The sequence below is a fragment of the Tiliqua scincoides genome, chromosome 4 (assembly GCF_035046505.1).
Source record: "Tiliqua scincoides isolate rTilSci1 chromosome 4, rTilSci1.hap2, whole genome shotgun sequence".
Lineage (NCBI taxonomy): Eukaryota > Metazoa > Chordata > Lepidosauria > Squamata > Scincidae > Tiliqua > Tiliqua scincoides.
In genome coordinates this window covers 117,352,207-117,370,957 of record NC_089824.1, presented here as the reverse complement: position 1 = coordinate 117,370,957, position 18,751 = coordinate 117,352,207, and the positions used below count along the sequence as shown (strand labels likewise).

The window sequence follows — 18,751 nt, the reverse complement described above, 5'->3', positions numbered from 1 at the left end:
GAACAAACATTGCCTTACATTGATGAGGCCCCCATGACTGCCCCCCCCAACTGCAGGATGCAGCACATGCCCCACTGGCACAGCTATGCCAGTGCCAGAAAGTTGGTTAGGATTCCGCCCTAAGAGTTGGTGGAATGTATCAGCTAAGGCCCACACAATATATTCAACAATGTGTGCTTGACTGTATGATACCCCCCTCCACTCTAGATTATCCCCACAGGAAGTGGCTTTTACTGATTACATATACTTGTTTCATTTCTATGTGCGTGCATGCACATACACACACACAAAGCCTCCTGAGAATTTCATTTATCTGATAAAGTGGACTGGAGTTCATGAAAGCTTTATGCTAAAATCAGTTTGCTAGTCTTTAAGGTGCCACAGGACACTTTGTTGCTTTCACTGCACATTTATGTAATGTATTGTTTAGGCCTTAGCTAGGAACCAGGAAAACCACACATTCAAATGTCCATCATGACACATGAACTTAAAGGTGACCTTAGGCAGACCATGCCTTTCAGGATCCGAGTGCAACACAGAGATAATAATTTGAGCCTATTTTAAAGTGTTGTTTTTAAGAAACAGTGATTGAGGATGCTCTGAAATGCACACCGTTCACCTTCACTCTGCTGCAATAAGCCATGTCTTTTGGAACAAGGGCAAAACAGCTGTCATTAGTGAAGTCATCCTTTCCCAGCTGCACCACATCTGCACAAAAGAATGCTTGGGGTGTGTGTCTCCTTAGATGAGCTCAAACGATAGCAAATTTTGTTTCAATACTACAGGCCCCTTGTTTAGTGAAGCAATCAAGACATTTAATACAGCAGGTGTTGTTGTTTATAACAACATACACAGAAGAATTCACAAACAGAATCCAATGCCTTTATAAAAATCAAGTACTCCAAGGTGCCTGTGGGAGAACAACTGAATCGAGTACAAAGTCAAGAATGTTCTTTTGTTCCAAGTTTGCCCTCTGAAACACTGTTTGCAAACCTGAACTTACTGATGAAGAAAGGACAGATTCCTGAACTGATCCATGACATCTTTAATGTCCAATTTTATTACAAAGATATGCACTTCAACACCCTGCCAATTCTCAAGGATTTTATAAGCAGATGTTCAACTCCCAGTGCACTTTTCATGTGTACATATTCCAGACGGTTATAGATTTGAAGCAGTGCCCAGCAAAGAGAGCTGCATCCCCCTATTGTCTCAAAAACCTCTTTCTTTTCTTCCTCCATTGTTTATTGTCCGTGTCTTCAGTATCATCAGGAGGGTCTGGTGTTACAAAACCGTCTGTTAGTTTATAGTAGACTATTGTGGAGTCCGATTCAACTATAGCCAGCATGAAGGACAGTGAAGAATCAGGCTTATCTTCCCCAGTGTGTACTTTCTTCATGATCTGCCTTATCCTGAAAGGAGGGGTGGGGAGAGAAGAAAAGGTAATCAGTGGCCATGCTTATTTCATTTACTTAACATGAAGCCAAACTTAGTAGTTGGCAACCTTCAGTCTCGAAAGACTATGGTATCGCGCTCTGAAAGGTGGAAAAAGTTAATCACCACTTGTTTTGTGTATCTCCAGCAGATCAATTGCACACTGTTGCTATCTAAGCAAATCTAACTGTGGCAGCCAACCTTATTGGCAAATGTATTACTGGGATTGCCACCTTTTTCTTTTTTCCTGGCAGGGAATTCAGAATGACACTCAGTACAGTCCATTAAAAGGCAGCACTTTCCATGGTAGAAAAAGATGCAATAGAAACAAGCTGTGTTTTCGTCACTATATCTTAAGCACCATCAGCTGTGTTGTGTAAAGCAACAGTACTGCCAAAAACTAAAGAAAGCAGGTAAAATACAACAGGAAGATATTTTAAGGGTTACAATGCCCATCACAATCATTCTATAGCAGATCCTCAATGGAAATCTCTAGTTGCTTTTAATATGTCTCAAGGTTCAGAACTGTCTTCACTAACATCAGTGGCTTAACAACCATGAACTTGCAGGTGGGATTTACATCATGTGGAGAGCTCGGCCAGGAAATTTTCTGCAGCCAAATCAAATGCAAGTGCCCCCATAATCTGGCTGCCAGATAGGTCTCAACTCAAACACAGAACGTGGAACGTGGACTGTTAATTTGTCATTTCCATTAATGTGATCAATTGCTGTTCATGGTGAACAAGGAACAGGATGCAGAATCTCTGCATAAAGGTGAAAGAGGCTGGCAGGCAAAGGCTGCCACATCAAGCAGAGCTAAAGAATCATGAGACAGGAACAGGCTGCACTCAGAACATCCAAAACCTTAAAAGGTTGATGTGACCCAATAAACTTGTAAGCCTTTCTAGCCAATCAGATCCCCAGGAAATTTAGCTAGGCAAGGGTCTTTTTTTTTTTTTTTAAAAACCTATATGGTCAAGAAAACTTTTTTTTTACCTATATGGTTTATTGCAACATCAACTTCTCCCCTAGCTTGTATTGATCCAGAAGTGTTTGTACATGTCCCAGTTCCCAAGGGACTGTACAAGTACATGACCCTTCCTCTGCCACAAATAGGGCAAACTTACTATAACAAAACAGATGTCCAGCTCCAAACAAAAGCTCACTTTCACTCCACTTAAAAGAACATTGGCAGAATCAAAGGTGCAATGAAGTGCTCTCAATTAGAAAAACTGCAATTATTCGCAGATTGCCAAGATGCAATGACTTGGTGCTGAAGATGCAAAGACTATTTCATCTGCAACACAAAGCATGCCAGCTGGCTGCCATTTATCCACTTTCAGCTGGATATGATTTAGAGAAAACCCTAAAAGAATCTCTCTCTGGAATTAAGGAAGTCTGAATCACTGCTTCTGATGTCTCAAGACAGGGCCAAGGTATGGAATTCCTGAGAAGCTTCTACAGAAATTGTTTGCAAAAGGAAAGAGAGAAGAGTACAGTATCTGACTGTGAAGCTCTTCATCTGTCATTACACTGAAGGCTTTGTATAGTTAGCACATCTGCCATGAATGGGCATACTGATAAACTGCTCTGCCTCAAGATGACAGAATAATGCAGGCTTGCCAAAGGGATTTTCAACTTCAAAAGCACTGTGGGACGAAATATAGGAATATCAATGGGAGAAGGACAGATGGAGAGAGGAATGCACTCCAAATGACCCTTACTTCTCAACATGTATTCCTCCAACCAGCATCAACCAACCCACCAATTAGCATGCAATGACCAACAAAACCCTACCTTGAAAGAAAATTCTTATTACCATTACTATTAATTAGTCATTTAAACTCTGATATAAGGAAAGAAAATCCCATTCTAGAATACCTTAACATTCCAGAATAAAAAGTGCACATGGTAAAAAGGACAGCTTTCGGCTCAGACCAGTTACATAAGCAAGGTTAAAGGCTGTACTTGTTAAGAACCAGTGATAAACTGGCCTTTCCAAATCAGCTTTAATACAAGGAGCATTTCAAATCTGCCTGCTAACTGGGCAGCCAAAGAAATGAGCTCATGTGCTGCAGCTATCGATGTCGCCAAAACAAGATGTCAATGTTATTGCAACTTTTATTTCCACTCTGCTCAAAAAAGTATTAGAAACGGGAATGTTTTGATGTGAATCATTCAAGAATGCCATTTGTGGTAACTGCAAGCCCTCCCTTGCAGAACCACTCTTTGCTCTGTGTTCCAAAACAGAAGCTGAGGATAGGAACTGAGCTGAGAAACACTAGAGCAAAAACCTCCCATTAATAGGTCTAACTGGTAGACCTCCAGCCTTGGGGATGCCTTCCTGCAAATGTTTTCACAATGCAGTTATTCTTGTCTTGATCAGACTTTTTCTTCCAACCAGTGCCCACTGAAACATTCCTTGTTCCTTTCCTTCTGTACTCTGTAGCATAGCTACATAACAGCCTGATCCAGGAAAGTGATCAAGAGGAGTGGGAAGGAGGTGAACCAATTCCAGTTTTGAGAACTGATGATCTACAACTTCTGTCCTGCAGCAGGGAGGACAATATTGCCAAAGCAAAGCAAAGCACTTACAATCAAGCAAACGGATACATGATGAGGCGATTATTCCCCAATGTGTTTTCTGTGTGAGCTGTTGAACCACAGCTGTTGAACTGTGAACTTCAAGAACAGGCTGATGAGGACAAACATCAAAACATGGAATGGCCAATCACAGAGAATGCCAGTTCTCACATTCACCTGACTGGGTATCTTAAAACACACTTTGGAATACCCTCCCCTGGAAGCTTTGTTGCCCTGTTAGTGGTATTCTTCTGCCACTAGCTAGACTATTTGTTTACACAAACTTTTGGTTGAGCTTCCCTTCTTTTATTCATATAGGCTGCCTTTTGATTATGTATTTTTTGTTTTTTAATTTATTGATTTATAATGTTTTGATGATATTTTGTTTTAAGAAAATAAGACCCATTTTTCATGGGAAAATCTAGGTATGTGTCCTGAGTCATCCTGAAAATGCAAATACATGACATTCAGAATGTTAAAAAAAGGCTAAATACTTAATTGCTTAATTAATTGCTTGGGAATGTTACATATCAAAAAGTTAGAATTTCAAAAAAGATTGTGAGATTTTAAAAAGTGAGTTGTGAGATTTTAAAAAGCATTTTTTTTGACACATTGACATTGTATGCACACTCATGCTCTTTTTTTTTACTTGCAAGGCATGTTTTTCATATTTGCAAACGTAGGAATGTTTTCTGAAATTTTAAATGTGGTATCTATTTCTTAATGTCCAGACTACTTGGTGCTCAGAAACAAAACAAGAAAAAGAGCTGGGCCCAGGTAAACCACACTCTGCACAAAGAGTAGCTGAATTCTGCAACCTGTATAAACTATATGAAGTCAAATAATTTATCTTGTTCTGCATAATTTGTTAGGGTTAGGGTGGTTTTTTTTTAAACTTTTATAAGAATTACCCATGGAATGGGTAAGTCACTAAAACTCTTGTGAGCGCTGGAAATGTTAATCATCACATTCTCCAGCTTTTTATTTACTTAAAAATATTTTTTACTTCATCTTACCACTTCAGTAGTCATCCAAGTTTCCTAACCTAGACTTACAACAAAGAAAGGATTTACTGTGGTAGTTGTATCCTAAAACTAAAATCTACTAAAATACAACAACAGAGTAGGGAAATACTTTTCATATTTAATCATCTGAACAAACAAAACTGTTTTAACTTAATGCCTGCAAGACAAAAGAGGTGGTGAAGACAAATATCTCTGGAGAGAATATGCTGAAAACATATGGCCCCACCATGGGAAAGGATCCATCCTCCACTGCCACCTGCTAATCTCACAGGGCCTTTGATCAAGTTCATAACAAATGGGCAAAGTTTGCATGGGAGAAAGAGATTCTTCAAGTACCTCAATCCCAAGCCATTTAGGGCTTCATCTGCCAAAACCAGCACTTTGGATTCCACTTGGGACAGATATTGCCAGCCAGTGAAGATCTTTAAACATTGACAACACATGTTCCATCCAGCGAATCCCAGTCAATAAGCTGGCTGGCATGTTTTGAACTGGCTGAACTCTCCAGACGGTCTTCAAAGACCATGTGTAAAGTTTCACTGGGTATTGCCAAACAAAACTGCAGCATGCAAGCTGTGCTGAGCATTGCCACCTTTGGTTTTGTTTGGCTTCAAACTTCAAATGCTCTTTGGATAATTTGCGCACCTTTCGTGGCTGAATGACACGTGGACTGGAGTTGGCACCACCACTTGTAAATCCTCCGCTTCTCTTTCTCGTCCATGGAGACACACAAGCTGGAATTCTGCTAGCCCAATGTAGGATACCTCATGCCAATTTCTAGCTGAATGGGACATGACAGAGAAAAGAGTACAAACTAAAACAAAATATAAGTATTTTGCCTGTTCATATAAAAGACCCACACAGCAGTCAATCTAACTGTGATGAATGCTTTGTTTTATCCCTATTTTTTGCCCATTTTCTTTCTTTTTTCTCTTCTTTTTCTTTTATTTTTGGGCACTTCTAACCCCAGAAGCTCTTATGCAAGTTTAAGCAGCCTAACCTGCTGGGGCATCCTTCTACAGGTTAGGCTTTTATTCTTTGTTTGAAATGCCATTATTCATCACACACGTGTATTTGTGAATTAATGCAGGTTTGTGTCGCTCCATTGTTGATTTACTGTACAGTAGCTATAGAAAAGCTGAAAATATTACTTTTGTGTTGGTGATATCCTTAGGAGGGCTTGGAGGCTGCCTCTGGGTCACAGCAGGTCTCCGTGAGTCTCAGAATGGCCTGCAGAAGCCTCCAGAAGACACTTCAGGTTTATGGAAAACAAATTCCTGTTTGCTTCCAAAAACCTGAAGTAACTTCAGGATGTTTCTGTGGGCCATTCTGAGGCCTGTGGAGGCCTGGTGCAACCTGGAGAAGGCCTCTGGGGCCTCCTATGACCACCATCAAGACAAGTTTTTAGATAAATTTTCATTTAACTATGACATCGCTTAACAACTGGATTACTAGAAGGTAACCCCGTTGTTATGTGACACATACATGTACTTCTCCCTGTCTGGAGTACTGACATTGGCGTGCACATTGACTAAGCAGTCAAACCTGTCTGTCTAGTAAAGGAGTCCAATCAGGTAACATACCTAACAACCTAAGGCTGCAATCCTATACACACTTGCATGAAAATAAATCCCATTGAACACAATGGGATTTACTTCTGAGCAGACTTACTGAGCAGCTTACTTCTTCATAGGATTGCACTATAAGTTAAGTTAAAGCATAGGGATTTCTGTGTGTTTCCTGCCTGACCTGCCATGAAAACCTAATGCTGGTATTCTGAAGGCTCACCCACTTAATCTCCAGTAAGTATAAGGACTGAGGATTCCTGAGACAATGTAAGTAGCTAGCAATAGGGAATGTATTTATAAGTTAGACATATTCTTGGGTTTTGCTTTGTTTTCACTCTAAGCCAGCTACAACTTCATAAGTTCAATGCTTGGGGCTTTTGTGTGCTTTCCTCTTGAGTAGGATCCCAGCTCCATCTAATGGGCATTACTAGTTACTGTGCTGTACCTAATTTGATTAAGCTTTTGCTTTGTGTTCATCCAACTGATTCAAATATTTTCCATTAGCTTGCCAGTAGGTTTTCAACACCCCCTCCCCATTGAGTTACTTGTTGTTTGGACTTTTAATAGACTAGATTGATACTGACTCCTTGCTTGCTAGTCCAAGTTCATAGGTAATTCAGTGGACTGTCATGTCTGATCACTCATACAGACCTACTGTGGTTTTGATTTGTAATAAGAACTCTTGGGCTTTAGTGGTCTCCTGGGTGTGGGGTTTCTTCCGAGATAGTTCCCCTCTGTCTGGGCTTTATAGCCTGGAATGGAAGCAGCAGATAAAAATGACCAGTCATCACCCCCCTCCCCCATTCAACTGCTGATCCAGTGAAAAGGGAAAGTAGGGAGCAGGAATGCATGGGCTCTAACCACTAGATGTTACTCCCTTTGGTCAACTTGCCCTCTTCCATGTCTTCCCTGACAAGAATGGGCACATATTCAATTGCCATCATGTTGTGTGCCTTCAACATATTTATGAATTAATCACATTTGCATCTCTCCTCTCAGAAGATATGTACAGTCCCTTTTATTGTCACACCAGCCTTCTGTGGCAGGTTAGTTTGCTAGACAGCAACTTACCAAGTGCCCCCTTCCTTCCACTATGATCTTCCTGGCTCAGTTAGGGATGATCTAGTTCACCACTATACAGATGGTGGTGATAACTTGTTATAGATTGAGCTATGACATTCAATGTTAACTGTCCAATGATATGTTCTCTCTGTCTGTAATACTGAGCTGCAACTGCTGTAAGTTCTGGTGAAACCAACCAGAACCTTAAGTAGATCTGGCTCTAGAGTGCATGAGATGAAGCCCATCAGACCCCTGGGCCACTTGACATACACCAGATGGTGAAGGCACCATCAACATATTGGGCTCTTCTGTGCATCAAAACAGCAACATCTGTACACAGACAGCCTTGGGGTCAGGGTGAGTAGGCTGGACAGCACAGCATACCATCACAGAGGCTCAAGCCACACCTGCATAAGGTCAAAAATTACTGACAGCATAAGAAGATCATTCTTGGCACTCATTTTAAAACCAGAACTCATGCTTTAACAGTATTGTTTTATTTTTGGTTTCAAGTGCAGTGCCCTTGTTGGGTACCTTTATAAGAACATAGGAACAGCCCCACTGGATCAGGCCTTAGGTCCATCTAGTCCAGCTTCCTGTATCTCACAGCAGCCCACCAGATGCCCCAGGGAGCACACTAGGTAACAAGATAACCTTCACTAACTTACCTTCAGATAACCTTCACTAGCTTACCTTCTAAGAGGTCTAAGTACACTAAGAAAGCAGCATACACACTGCTGCTGTCAGCTGCATTCAGTGACATCATCCTTGTGAGCTGAAATCACAAAAGTAAGCAATGGATTAAAAGCTACTATGGAAGAAGGGGATGGATCACAATGCATGCAATACATCCCAAATAGTACATTACCTGACAGTTTTTGGAAGTGTTTCCCTACTGACTCCAGGGACATTTGGCACAAATCCAAGAAAAGCGTCATACACACAATTTCTTTCAAGAAAAGTGTGGGGGAGGGGGAGGGGGAGGGAGGAAGCCTGCTAAAGAATTTACTGCTAGGTGAGGCCTGTTAAAATGCTTACAGATTGTTTTTTTTAAAGTCAATAAAATTCTCCTCTAAAAGAAGTAGCTCTGAGTTCAGAACACAGGAAAATTATTAAGCAACACTGATGGTTCATAAAACAGTTCTGTCTTAAACTTTCTAGGGAGAAATAGCTCTCCTTCTGGGTTTTGTAAAGCTTGTGACACAACAGGGCACAGGGGAACTACCTGAACTGGAACTTGGGATGTCATCCCATCGTCTGGCACAACGTAAAGCCTCAACCAGTTTACAGAATTCAATATCTTCTGTACGTGAACAATTCAAAGTCAAAAAGCTAAATATATGAGTTGCAAAGCAAGCATTTTATAGGCTTGAACAAGTTAATACTTTTCTGGATCTCCAATTGTTTGTGTTATGCAACCAGCAAAATAAGCTCTCTTTCAACATGTGAAACTCCTAAGAGGGCTTTTACAGCAGAAATCACACCAGCTCACGGTGTTCCGCATACAGTACTGACAAAAATACCTGATTTGTTTTCTAACTCACATAGAAAACTGTTGTAGAGAGTTCTATACAACTTGACATTCTTCTGCCAACAAGATTTTTTTTTATTTAGCGTATGGGATATAATACATGGACATATATCACTTAGACTATCATTAAAAGTTATTGCTTTGTAAATATTTACACATATTCAAGCTGAACATTTTTTTTGAAACTTCATAGGTTATTTCGACCCAATTCCAAATATGGATTTCATTAATCAAGACATGCTGCATCAGAGGAATTTCATCATACACATCAGAAGATGTTTGCAAGATCACTGATCATTTAAGGTTCCAGCTCATGGGAATAATGTAATTACAGACCCTTTCTCAAGAAAGCTGTGTGGCTGTAAGAGAGCATGGCCAGTGAACATTAGGGGAAGTTACATAAGAATAGAGCCATAGACAACTGGCAGGGAGAGTACCAAACTTCCATTGTTAGTAAAAGGGGCTGATAGTGGTTGTTTCTAGACTTCTTGGCTTCCTTTTGTTGCTCCACAAGCCTGGAATGCCCTTCTACCAACAATCCAACTAGCTTCTTGTCCTTAAGAAGTTACTGAAAACTCACACTTTTTCCATTCTAACTTTTCTTGATTGACTTTTGGTACATTAACCCTTCAGATTGTAGTTTATGGGTGGGGACATCTCTTTTTGAGTTCTGGTACTGCATCAGATATAGTGATAGGTGCAGTATAACTGACAGATGATGATTGTAAAAGGGGGTGTGCTGTCAACCATGCTTCTGAACATATGCAGAAGGCAGTGCTTGCCTTGGTTTTTTTACACTTGCAGCAAAAAGGCAAAATAATGCCCTTCCACATTCATTTTTATTAAACAACCAACTTGCAGAGATGGAAGTTGGTAGAGAACAATATTCATGACCATTGTTCTGTTCTAACTGATGGTATGTTATAGATCAGGGGTGTCCAAAGTTTTTGGCAGGAGGGCCACATCATCTTTCTGACACTGTGTCAGGGGCCGGGGGGAAAAAAGAATTAATTTATATTTAAAATTTGAATAAATTTACATAAATGAATACATTAAAGATGAACTTATATGAAGGAATGAAGGTCTTGCAATAGCTCAAGGCCTATAAAAGGCCTTGCACAAAGCAAGGCCAGCCTTTCCTTCGCTGCCACTACTGCATCACAGATGTGAAACACCAAGCAGTGGAGGGAGTCCTCATCCCACAGGTCATGCAAGAGGTCAAACAGTCACCCTCACGCTGAGAGCAGTTGTGTCGGGCCAGTGCGGGCTCCAACAAATCTTCAAGGGCCACAGGCTTATTGGGGACTGGGGGCTCCCTGAGGGCCGCATTGGGAGTCCCTGAGGGCCGCAAGTGGCCCCAGGGCCGGGGTTTGGGCACCCCTGTTATAGATGATAATCTTACTCTTCTGTGCCAGATGAAATGTATATATAGTCCAGTTTCCTAGAACTATATATCAGTAATTTCATCAGGCACAGAAGGGTAAGGCCCAAATTCTAACCAACTTTCTAATGGGGCATGTGCTGCATCCCGCAGTAGGGTGGCAGTCACAGAGGCATCCTCAAGGTAAGGGAATGTTTATTTCCTCACCTTGGAGCTGCATTGCTCTTATGTCAGTGCTGGAAAGTGGGTTAGGATGTGCCCTAAAATTTTCATCACTGGCCTGCCACCAGTTATAATTAGAGCAATAGTCATGAACATGTATATTGATATATAAGAAGAAAATCAACACCACTGGTAATTGGTTGTTTGTTAAGAGGTATGTGTCCAGAAATAGCAATGATAAATCATAAACCTGGCATAACATATACAGGCACTTGCCACAAGTTCCTTTGCTTCAGACGTCTGTTTATATTATCCTGCAGGCATGGTTCTGCTTTTTCTTATTATGGACTATTTCTATGTTATTTGAGGTGTTTAAGAAATAGTATTACTAGTACTACTTCATAAGTGACAGATCCGAGCTAGGGCTGCAAGTAACACTTGCCTTTACAGACTTAGTGCTCATTGTCTCATTGATGAGATGGAGGCTTGCAGCAGAAGTTCAATTTGGTATACCACAGTGATTTTCAACCAATATGCCATGGCACACTGGTGTGCTGTGAATGGTCTACAGGTGTGCCGTGGGAATTTGTGAGGTGATCATTTATTAGTAGGGCCAGTAGGGAATGTGAGCCCCCACCAACAGTGTCTTGTCAATTAATAAACAAACAACGAATGGTGTGCCTTGACAATTTTAGAGTCTTGCAGTGTGTTATGAGATGAGAAAGTCTGAAAATCACTGGCACAGCATGCTGCAAAATACACATCACACACCCTCTCCACAATCTCCCACTCCATCCCATCCCACTTAAGTTACAGTCCAGGGAGTAAGACCAGCCAAGCTCCCCACCCTACTGGAGCAGTCAAGCAAAACTATACAGTGGGGTGCAGCAAACTAATTATGGGGCAGCGTCCTACAAACATCTGGCATGGCTTAGGGGCCATGTGCCACAATGAAGGATTCAGAGTCCCATCCTCTGTTTTCCTACTCAGAAGTAAGTCCCACCAGAGTCAGTGGGGCTTCCTCCCAGGAAAGCGCAGCCTTAGAGCCCCATCCTCTGCCTGCCTACTCAGAAGTAAGTCCCACCAGAGTCAATGGGCTTTCTCCCAGGAAAGTGCAGCCTTAGAGCCCCATCCTCTGCCTGCCTACTCAGAAGTAAGTTCCACCAGAGTCAATGGGACTTCCTCCCAGGAAAGGGTGGCCAGGACTGCAGCCTGGAAGAGGGCAGTGCTTTCTCTAGCCAGCCTCACATCACCAACCGTGGGGTGAGTAGCCAGCCAATTCCCTCGCTGCTGCGTCCATCTCGGGGGCTTTCGTGCCTCTTCTTCCTCCTCCTCCTCCTGCTGCTGCTGCTCAGACAGACCGAAGCTGCCCACCGCCGTTCCGTGCCCTGAACGACTCTCGGGACGTTCCATTCCCGTTTCGTGTGCAACGCAGCTTCGTTCCGCACAGTGTCTCAGTACTGCAGGGCGTTGAGAAACACGCTCCTGAGCTTGAAGGTTCCTCTTTCAAGGACGCAAGTGCTGAGCTGATAAAGCAGTGATTTTCTACCTTTTACATCTGACAAAGCACTAGAATTGTCAAGCCACATCTGATTTTTTGACCATTGACACCATGCCCCTGGTGGGGAGCTCACATCCCCCAATGACCCTACTAATAAATGACCCATGGCACACCAGTGTGCCACGGCACAGTGGTTGAGAATCACTGTTCGATAATGAATGACAGCCCAAGCCTATTCATGTCTACTCAGAAGTAAGTCCCATTAGTGTCAATGGGGCTTACTCCCAGGAAAGTGCGGGTAGGATTGGGATGTGAGTTGATAAAATTACAAATGTCAACGGGATCATCCTTAAAATGCTTGCTGTTAGAAGTTTATGAAAATCTCTAGCTTAATCAAAATCCAAGCCTTTTTTAAAAACCAAGAATCCACAATATCTTACGTTTATAATGCATGTAAATTTACACACATTTTTATTCTTAGATGCAGAAATGTAACACATTCAGCTGTCCCTGAACATTTCTACTTAAAGCTGAGGTGTGTTTTAAGGCTGACCATTCTACAGGAGAGTCTTTCTGAAAAGGAAGAAATCATATCTTTTGCATAGCAGCCCAGCAAAAGCAGAAAAAAAATAATCATACATAGCTATGTTGGTCCATTAAAAATCCAAAAGCCACCCAATAGTAATAGTTGGTTCTGTAAATACCCTCCCACCACAAGATGCAGCGCACACCCTATCGGCACGGCTACACCAGGGCTGGAAAGCTGGATAGGATTCGGCCCTAAGTGCGCATAGGGTGGCAGCCGAAGGGCCCAATCCTATCCAACGTTTTAAATAAATTTATTTATTTGACAGTGGAACTCCCGCAGAAACCATACACAAGCCCGATCCCCTGCTTGTCTGCCTACTCAGAAGTAAGTGCCATTCTAGTCCATGGAGCTTACTCCCTGGAAAGTGTGGCACGGACTGCAGCCTGAAAGGGGAGATGTCAGGATGCCCCCGCCTGCTGCTGCTTCTGGTCCATTCATTCCCCGCGGGGCAGCTGGGGGAGGGCCCAGCACAAAAGGCTCCCGCAGGTGGTGTGGGGCCAGGACAAAGCCGCTGCCTGTTTGCCGGGCGCCGAGGCGGCTGGAGGGGAAAGGGACGAGGCTCGCAGGCAGGCTGGGCTGTGATTCGCGCTGCAGGGCTTGGATTCCTGAGCCAATCCGCGAGCAGCTGCTGCTGCAGCCCTCCTCCGAGCACGCTTGCAAGGACAGAGCAGGCAGCAGTCCAGCCCGCCGCGCAGGTACGCCTGCCGCAGCCGCCCGCCCCGCGCCAGAGCCCGAAGGATGGCCGCGCCGCTCGCGCTTCCCTGCGCTCGGCAGCAGCAGCTGCTGGTGCTGCTCCACCTCTGGCTCGCCTTCTGCCTGCAGCGGGCAGGCTGCGCGCCCCCGGCCCCGGAGGAGGCCGAGCCCCTGCCGGAGTCCGCCCTGCAGAAGCCCACCGTCTTCTTGGCCGTCCTGGCCAGGAACGCCGCCCACTCCCTGCCCCACTTCCTCGGCTGCCTGGAGAGGCTGCGCTACCCCAAGAACCGGCTCGCAGTGTGGTAAGTGCCGGCTGGGGAAGGCTGCCGGGAAGATGCTGGGGGGGAGGGGGCTGGAGATGGGTAGACCCCCCCCCCCGAAAAAGTTTCCAAGCAGTTGCTCCAGAGGTGGGAGGAAACGCGGAGTAGCAGCAACTACACCCAGTTGCAGACGAGGAGGAGTGCTGGTGGTGGGGGTCGGGTAGGGCTGCCTGCTCTGCTGCTGCGTCTTTAGATCAACGCTGGCGCTCCTCGGGGGAGGCTTTCACACGTTATGTAGCTCACCTGCTGATGCCCGCGTGTCGCCCTACCAGGGGAGGCGCAGGCATGAGAATTAAACAAAAGGGGGGGGTTGTGATCCCAGGTGCTTGGGCACTAAACTCTGCTGCACTCTGAGGGATTAAGTCGACCTGCTGCTGACAAGAAGTGTGGTGCAAGGAACCACAGTGCCTGGTGGAAAGGGATCTTGTGAACCCTCCTCCCTCTTCCCCCCAGCAATGACTGCAGAGGGAAAGAAGTGGCCTGGGGGGACTTCTGTGAGCACCAAGGGAGGGGAGATGTGGTGCCTCAGAAAGCATGTGGGGTGACATCAGGGCTGCACGGTGTTCCCTTGGGCTGCTCAGAAGAGCTGTGGTTTCCTGAGCTCAGGTCGGCTCAGCTTTGGTAGGCTGCAGGAAGGAGAAGTTGCTCACTGGCCTCATGGCAGCACATGTTGGGACAGACAGCCCAAGAATCTGGGCTGTCTCTGCACTCCCTCCATGCCTGGCTGGCCCTCTCCTGCTGCAGTATATTCATAACTTGAGGGTTTCCCAGCTGTTGCTTTGGAAGGAGACAACAGCATGGTGGTGCTGTGCATGTTTTCTGCACCCGACAAGGGGGGGGGGACTGCTTGAATTAACTTTATTAATTCAAGGCCTGTTATTAAATAAGGCCTGTTATTTAACTTTCTTCTGCTGAGCCACCACTTTGTCATTCATATAGGCCACTTCCAGGAGGTGTTTCAGCACCTGCCTGTGCATGTCTACTCAGAAGAAAATCCCATTGTGTTCACTGGGATTTCCTCCCAGGAAAGTATACATAGGATTGCAGCCTTTGTATCTCCATCTGCTCATCTTCCTCTTCTGAACCAAGTTACCGCAATGCAACAGCCTCCAGAAGCATGAATACAGCCAGTAACTTGATTTAGAAGCTGTGTGCTCGGGAGGGCAGGGCACATGTGGTAGAAGTAAGGATTGGCCTGCTACTAGCTACCTGCTAAAACATGCGATGGGGGCATTGTGGAGGGAAAAGGAGGATGAGTTGCATAGTTTTCTGACAAAAGCTGTCATGAGTGAAATATTTGCAGCTGTCATCTGGAAAGAACCTAGTAGATAATTTATTGCTGAATTTTATGGTTTGAATGAAACTCTTAGGCTTGTGTGAAATTGATTCCCAGGTTGGGAAAAATGAAAAGATGATCTCCCAGTAAGATTCCTACACCTCCCCCCCCAAATTAGTAGAGATTTTCCACCTAGGGCTATGGGGAGGGGGTTACCCAAGCCTACTTGAGAATACTTGATGCCCTCCTGCATATCCTTATGACTTCCCCCTCAGTGCTTTTGAGAATAATTTGAATTCTGTATGTTTAACTTCTTCTGCAGTTTATGGCTCTGAAAGTATTTATACTTTACGTTTCATAGTATAGCTCAAAAGTTCCTGAGCTAGATGTTTAGGCAGTTGGGAGCAAAGTTTTGTGGTTGCTTCTGGTGGGAAACTTAATCCTATAAAATTGAGATCCTTCAGTATAATGTGTATTGAGTATTAACGCTCTCTGTGTGAGAAAAGGGAGAAAAGTTAGTTGTAGGCTCTTTGGTTCCACAGGTGTTTACTTATGATGAAGACAACATCGATAAATGTTTGTCTCTTTTGTCCACAAATGCTGCTTGAAGAATCTGAGAGCTATGCATGGACCATAACAGTATTGGGCCACTTTTTAAGTGCATATCTGACAGATGGAGGCATAAATGATATTAAAAATAAATGTTTTGTGACTTTGAAAAGAAATTAGTCCTCTCACAATGTATTTGCTTTTTTAAAAGTAGGTGTGTGGTTGCCAACTATCCAGAGTTTTACTGGACTGATAAGAATTTTATTATTAATCCATCCAAGCCATCTTACTAATAGAGTGCATCTGTGAGTTGTTATCATTAACGTAAATTCACTAAGGCTGCAACCCTATGCACCAGTGATTTTCAATCCTTTTCATTTCATGGCACACTGAGAAAGGTACTAAAATTGCCAAGGCACACCATCAGTTTTTTGAGAATTGACAAGGCACACTATGCTATTGGTTGGGGCTCACATCCCTCAATGGCCCTGCTATTAAATGACCCTCTCCCAAACTCCAGTGGCACACCTGCAGACCATTCAGGGCACAGTGCTTGAAAATGGCTGCTATACACACTTTCTTGGGAGTAAACCTCACTGGACACAGTTGGCTTACTTCTGAATAGACATGCAGTGGATTGTGCTGTTGGACGTCATGGGGGGGACTGCTGCACTTGTAAGTATAGCAACATGAGTGTGCTGTGAAGACTAGATGTTGTGACTGAAAATTGATACAGTATATTCTTTGCCAACGCAGACAACTTTGACCTTCATTAAGAGGGACAGGTCATCGAGGTACATTAACAACCCACTTCTGCCCAGCCCACAGGTGTACACATTTGATCCTTGTTGTGTATATGTAACATTGGGCAGAAATGGCTTAAATGTGTGTGGGGGGGGAGGGGTGCACCTCCCAGCTGTCTTGCAGTTGAATTGGTTGGCCCAGAGTGGATCCTGAACTCTATTTGCTTGTAGTATGGCTGTCACTCATTTCATTCCAGGTGGCCTCCTAGTCAGTTCAGTGTCTGCAGGATTACTACCAGCATGGGCAAGCAGGGTGTGGCAGAGATCTCCAGCTTTCCCAGGACAGCCAGATAACATCTACTCACCTGAATAGAAAGTCTCATCAGAAAGTTATTTGCACATGATTTGGTGAACACTTTGCTCTTGGGTCCTTTTTATTTTTGGAAAACTTTTCTTGGGAAGGAATTTTGTACATTCTCAGGGGCTTTCAACTTGAGGTGATAAGACTTCTTGTAAATGAGAACCCAATCTAATTGCTGCACTGAGCAGTTGGTGTTAGCTGTTGAGTAACTGCAAGTCATCTCTAAGGACTGAGTGGGGTAATTTTACCTTCTTACCACCTTTAGAATGATTTCAGTCTAGTTTAATTCAGAAAGTAAATTATGCAAATATTTCATGTGTGCACAAGGCAAGTCTTTAGACTGGGGTGGACAGTTGTTGACCCTTTCGTTAAGTCTAGTGGGATTATGTAATTTGTCACACCATCAAGTGGCCAGAAGGTGTGTGGGGATGAGTAGCATTTTGGTAATTGTACTTGGCAATATGTCTCTTTGGGGGAGTAGGGCAGAGAACCTTTGCCCTATGCTCCCATGGCAAAAGGGTTTGCTGATCAGGAGTTTACTGATCGAGTACTAGATGTATTCTAATAACATATATGAGGGTGAATTATTGACTAGGAACTTGGTGTGTGCAAAGGAATGAAAATATTTCCTTCTAGTTGCATATGAGTTATATACATGGCCACAGCAACAGAAGCTGATTGAATCTAAACAGAAAGTGTGTTTATGTGCTTAAGCTTTTTAAAAAAATTAACATAGCTGTCTTGGGCTGGAATGATGCTCATTAATCTTAGCAAGTTTCAGAACCAGAGATCTGGGAAGAGGGAACAATTTATTTTATACTGTAAAAATATGAACAAAAATATTCTTTTTTATCTATAACTGTATACTGTTTTGGAGTATGATTATTATATGCCTTTAAAATTCCTATGGGGTGGTCATAAGAACATAAACCCAGCTGGATCAGGCCAAAGGCCCATCTAGTCCAGCTTCCTGTATCTCATAATGGCCCACCAAATGTTTCAGGGAGCACCCAAGACAACAGACACAACCTGTGTCCTGGTGCCCTCCCCTGCATCTGGCAATCAGAGGCAGCCTACCTCTAAAACCAGGAGCTTGCACATACATACCATGACTTGTAACTGTGATGAACTTTTCCTCCAGAAATTTGTCCAGTTCCCTCCAAAAGGCATCTAAAATGGCATCTAAAGAGGTCTAAAATGAAAGTCCCTGGAGCAGCCATTTTCAACCACTGTGCCGTAGCACACTGGTGTGCCGCGAGTGGTCCACAGGTGTGCCACAGGAATTTGGGGGAAGGTCATTTGTTAATAGGGCCAATGGGAGATGTGAGCCCCCACTGGCAGCATGGTGTGCCTTGTCAATTGTCAAAAACCTGGTGGTGTGCCTTGACCATTTTAGTGCCTTGTCAGTGTGCTGTGAGATGAAAAAGGTTGAAAATCACTGCTCTGGAGTGTTTCATTTTAATTAGCTACTGTACGTCTCCAGGAGCCATTAAAAAGCACAACTTAGACCATTGCTGTGCCTGTGAGAGGATTGTGTTCTGAGCAATTGAATAGAATTGTCAGAGGGAGAGAAATTCCTTGCCAGGGTGACTTACAAAAATGCACCTGAAGCTCTATAATTGAAGCATCCTTGTGTATGAGTGGCTGGCTATCTGGTTGGGTGGTTGTGAAGAGATGAGACATGGGATTTGGTGACTAACAGTGGGTGATGAGTAACTGTTATACTGCATAAGTACTTCTGCTTTTAATTGCTTAGTGATTTAGTGATGTTTGTTGATCTTGTTGTAGTGTTAGTACAGTATAATCAGCACCAATCTTCCTTGGTAGTTTGCTGAGCTAATTGGATTCCACTCTTGGAGGGACAGATTTAATTCGCTGGGAGTATGGTGTACTTCATGACCATAACAACCAGAATATAGTGTGTTTAATTTATGACCATAACAACTGGATTATGCTAACTAAGCAATAATTTT

General features: G+C 43.5%; 1 protein-coding gene across 1 annotated transcript; it reads right to left on the bottom strand.

The window, feature by feature from the left end:
* Positions 1-1,030: 1,030 nt before the first annotated feature.
* On the bottom strand, positions 1,031-12,182 carry TSEN15 (tRNA splicing endonuclease subunit 15). Its single transcript, XM_066625587.1, has 4 exons — positions 12,004-12,182; positions 8,366-8,447; positions 5,688-5,823; positions 1,031-1,412 (listed from the first exon to the last, which is right to left on the bottom strand). Exons 1-4 carry the CDS (start codon positions 12,157-12,159, stop codon positions 1,205-1,207), a joined length of 582 nt encoding a protein of 193 aa, XP_066481684.1. The 5' UTR covers positions 12,160-12,182; the 3' UTR covers positions 1,031-1,204.
* Positions 12,183-18,751: the final 6,569 nt, after the last annotated feature.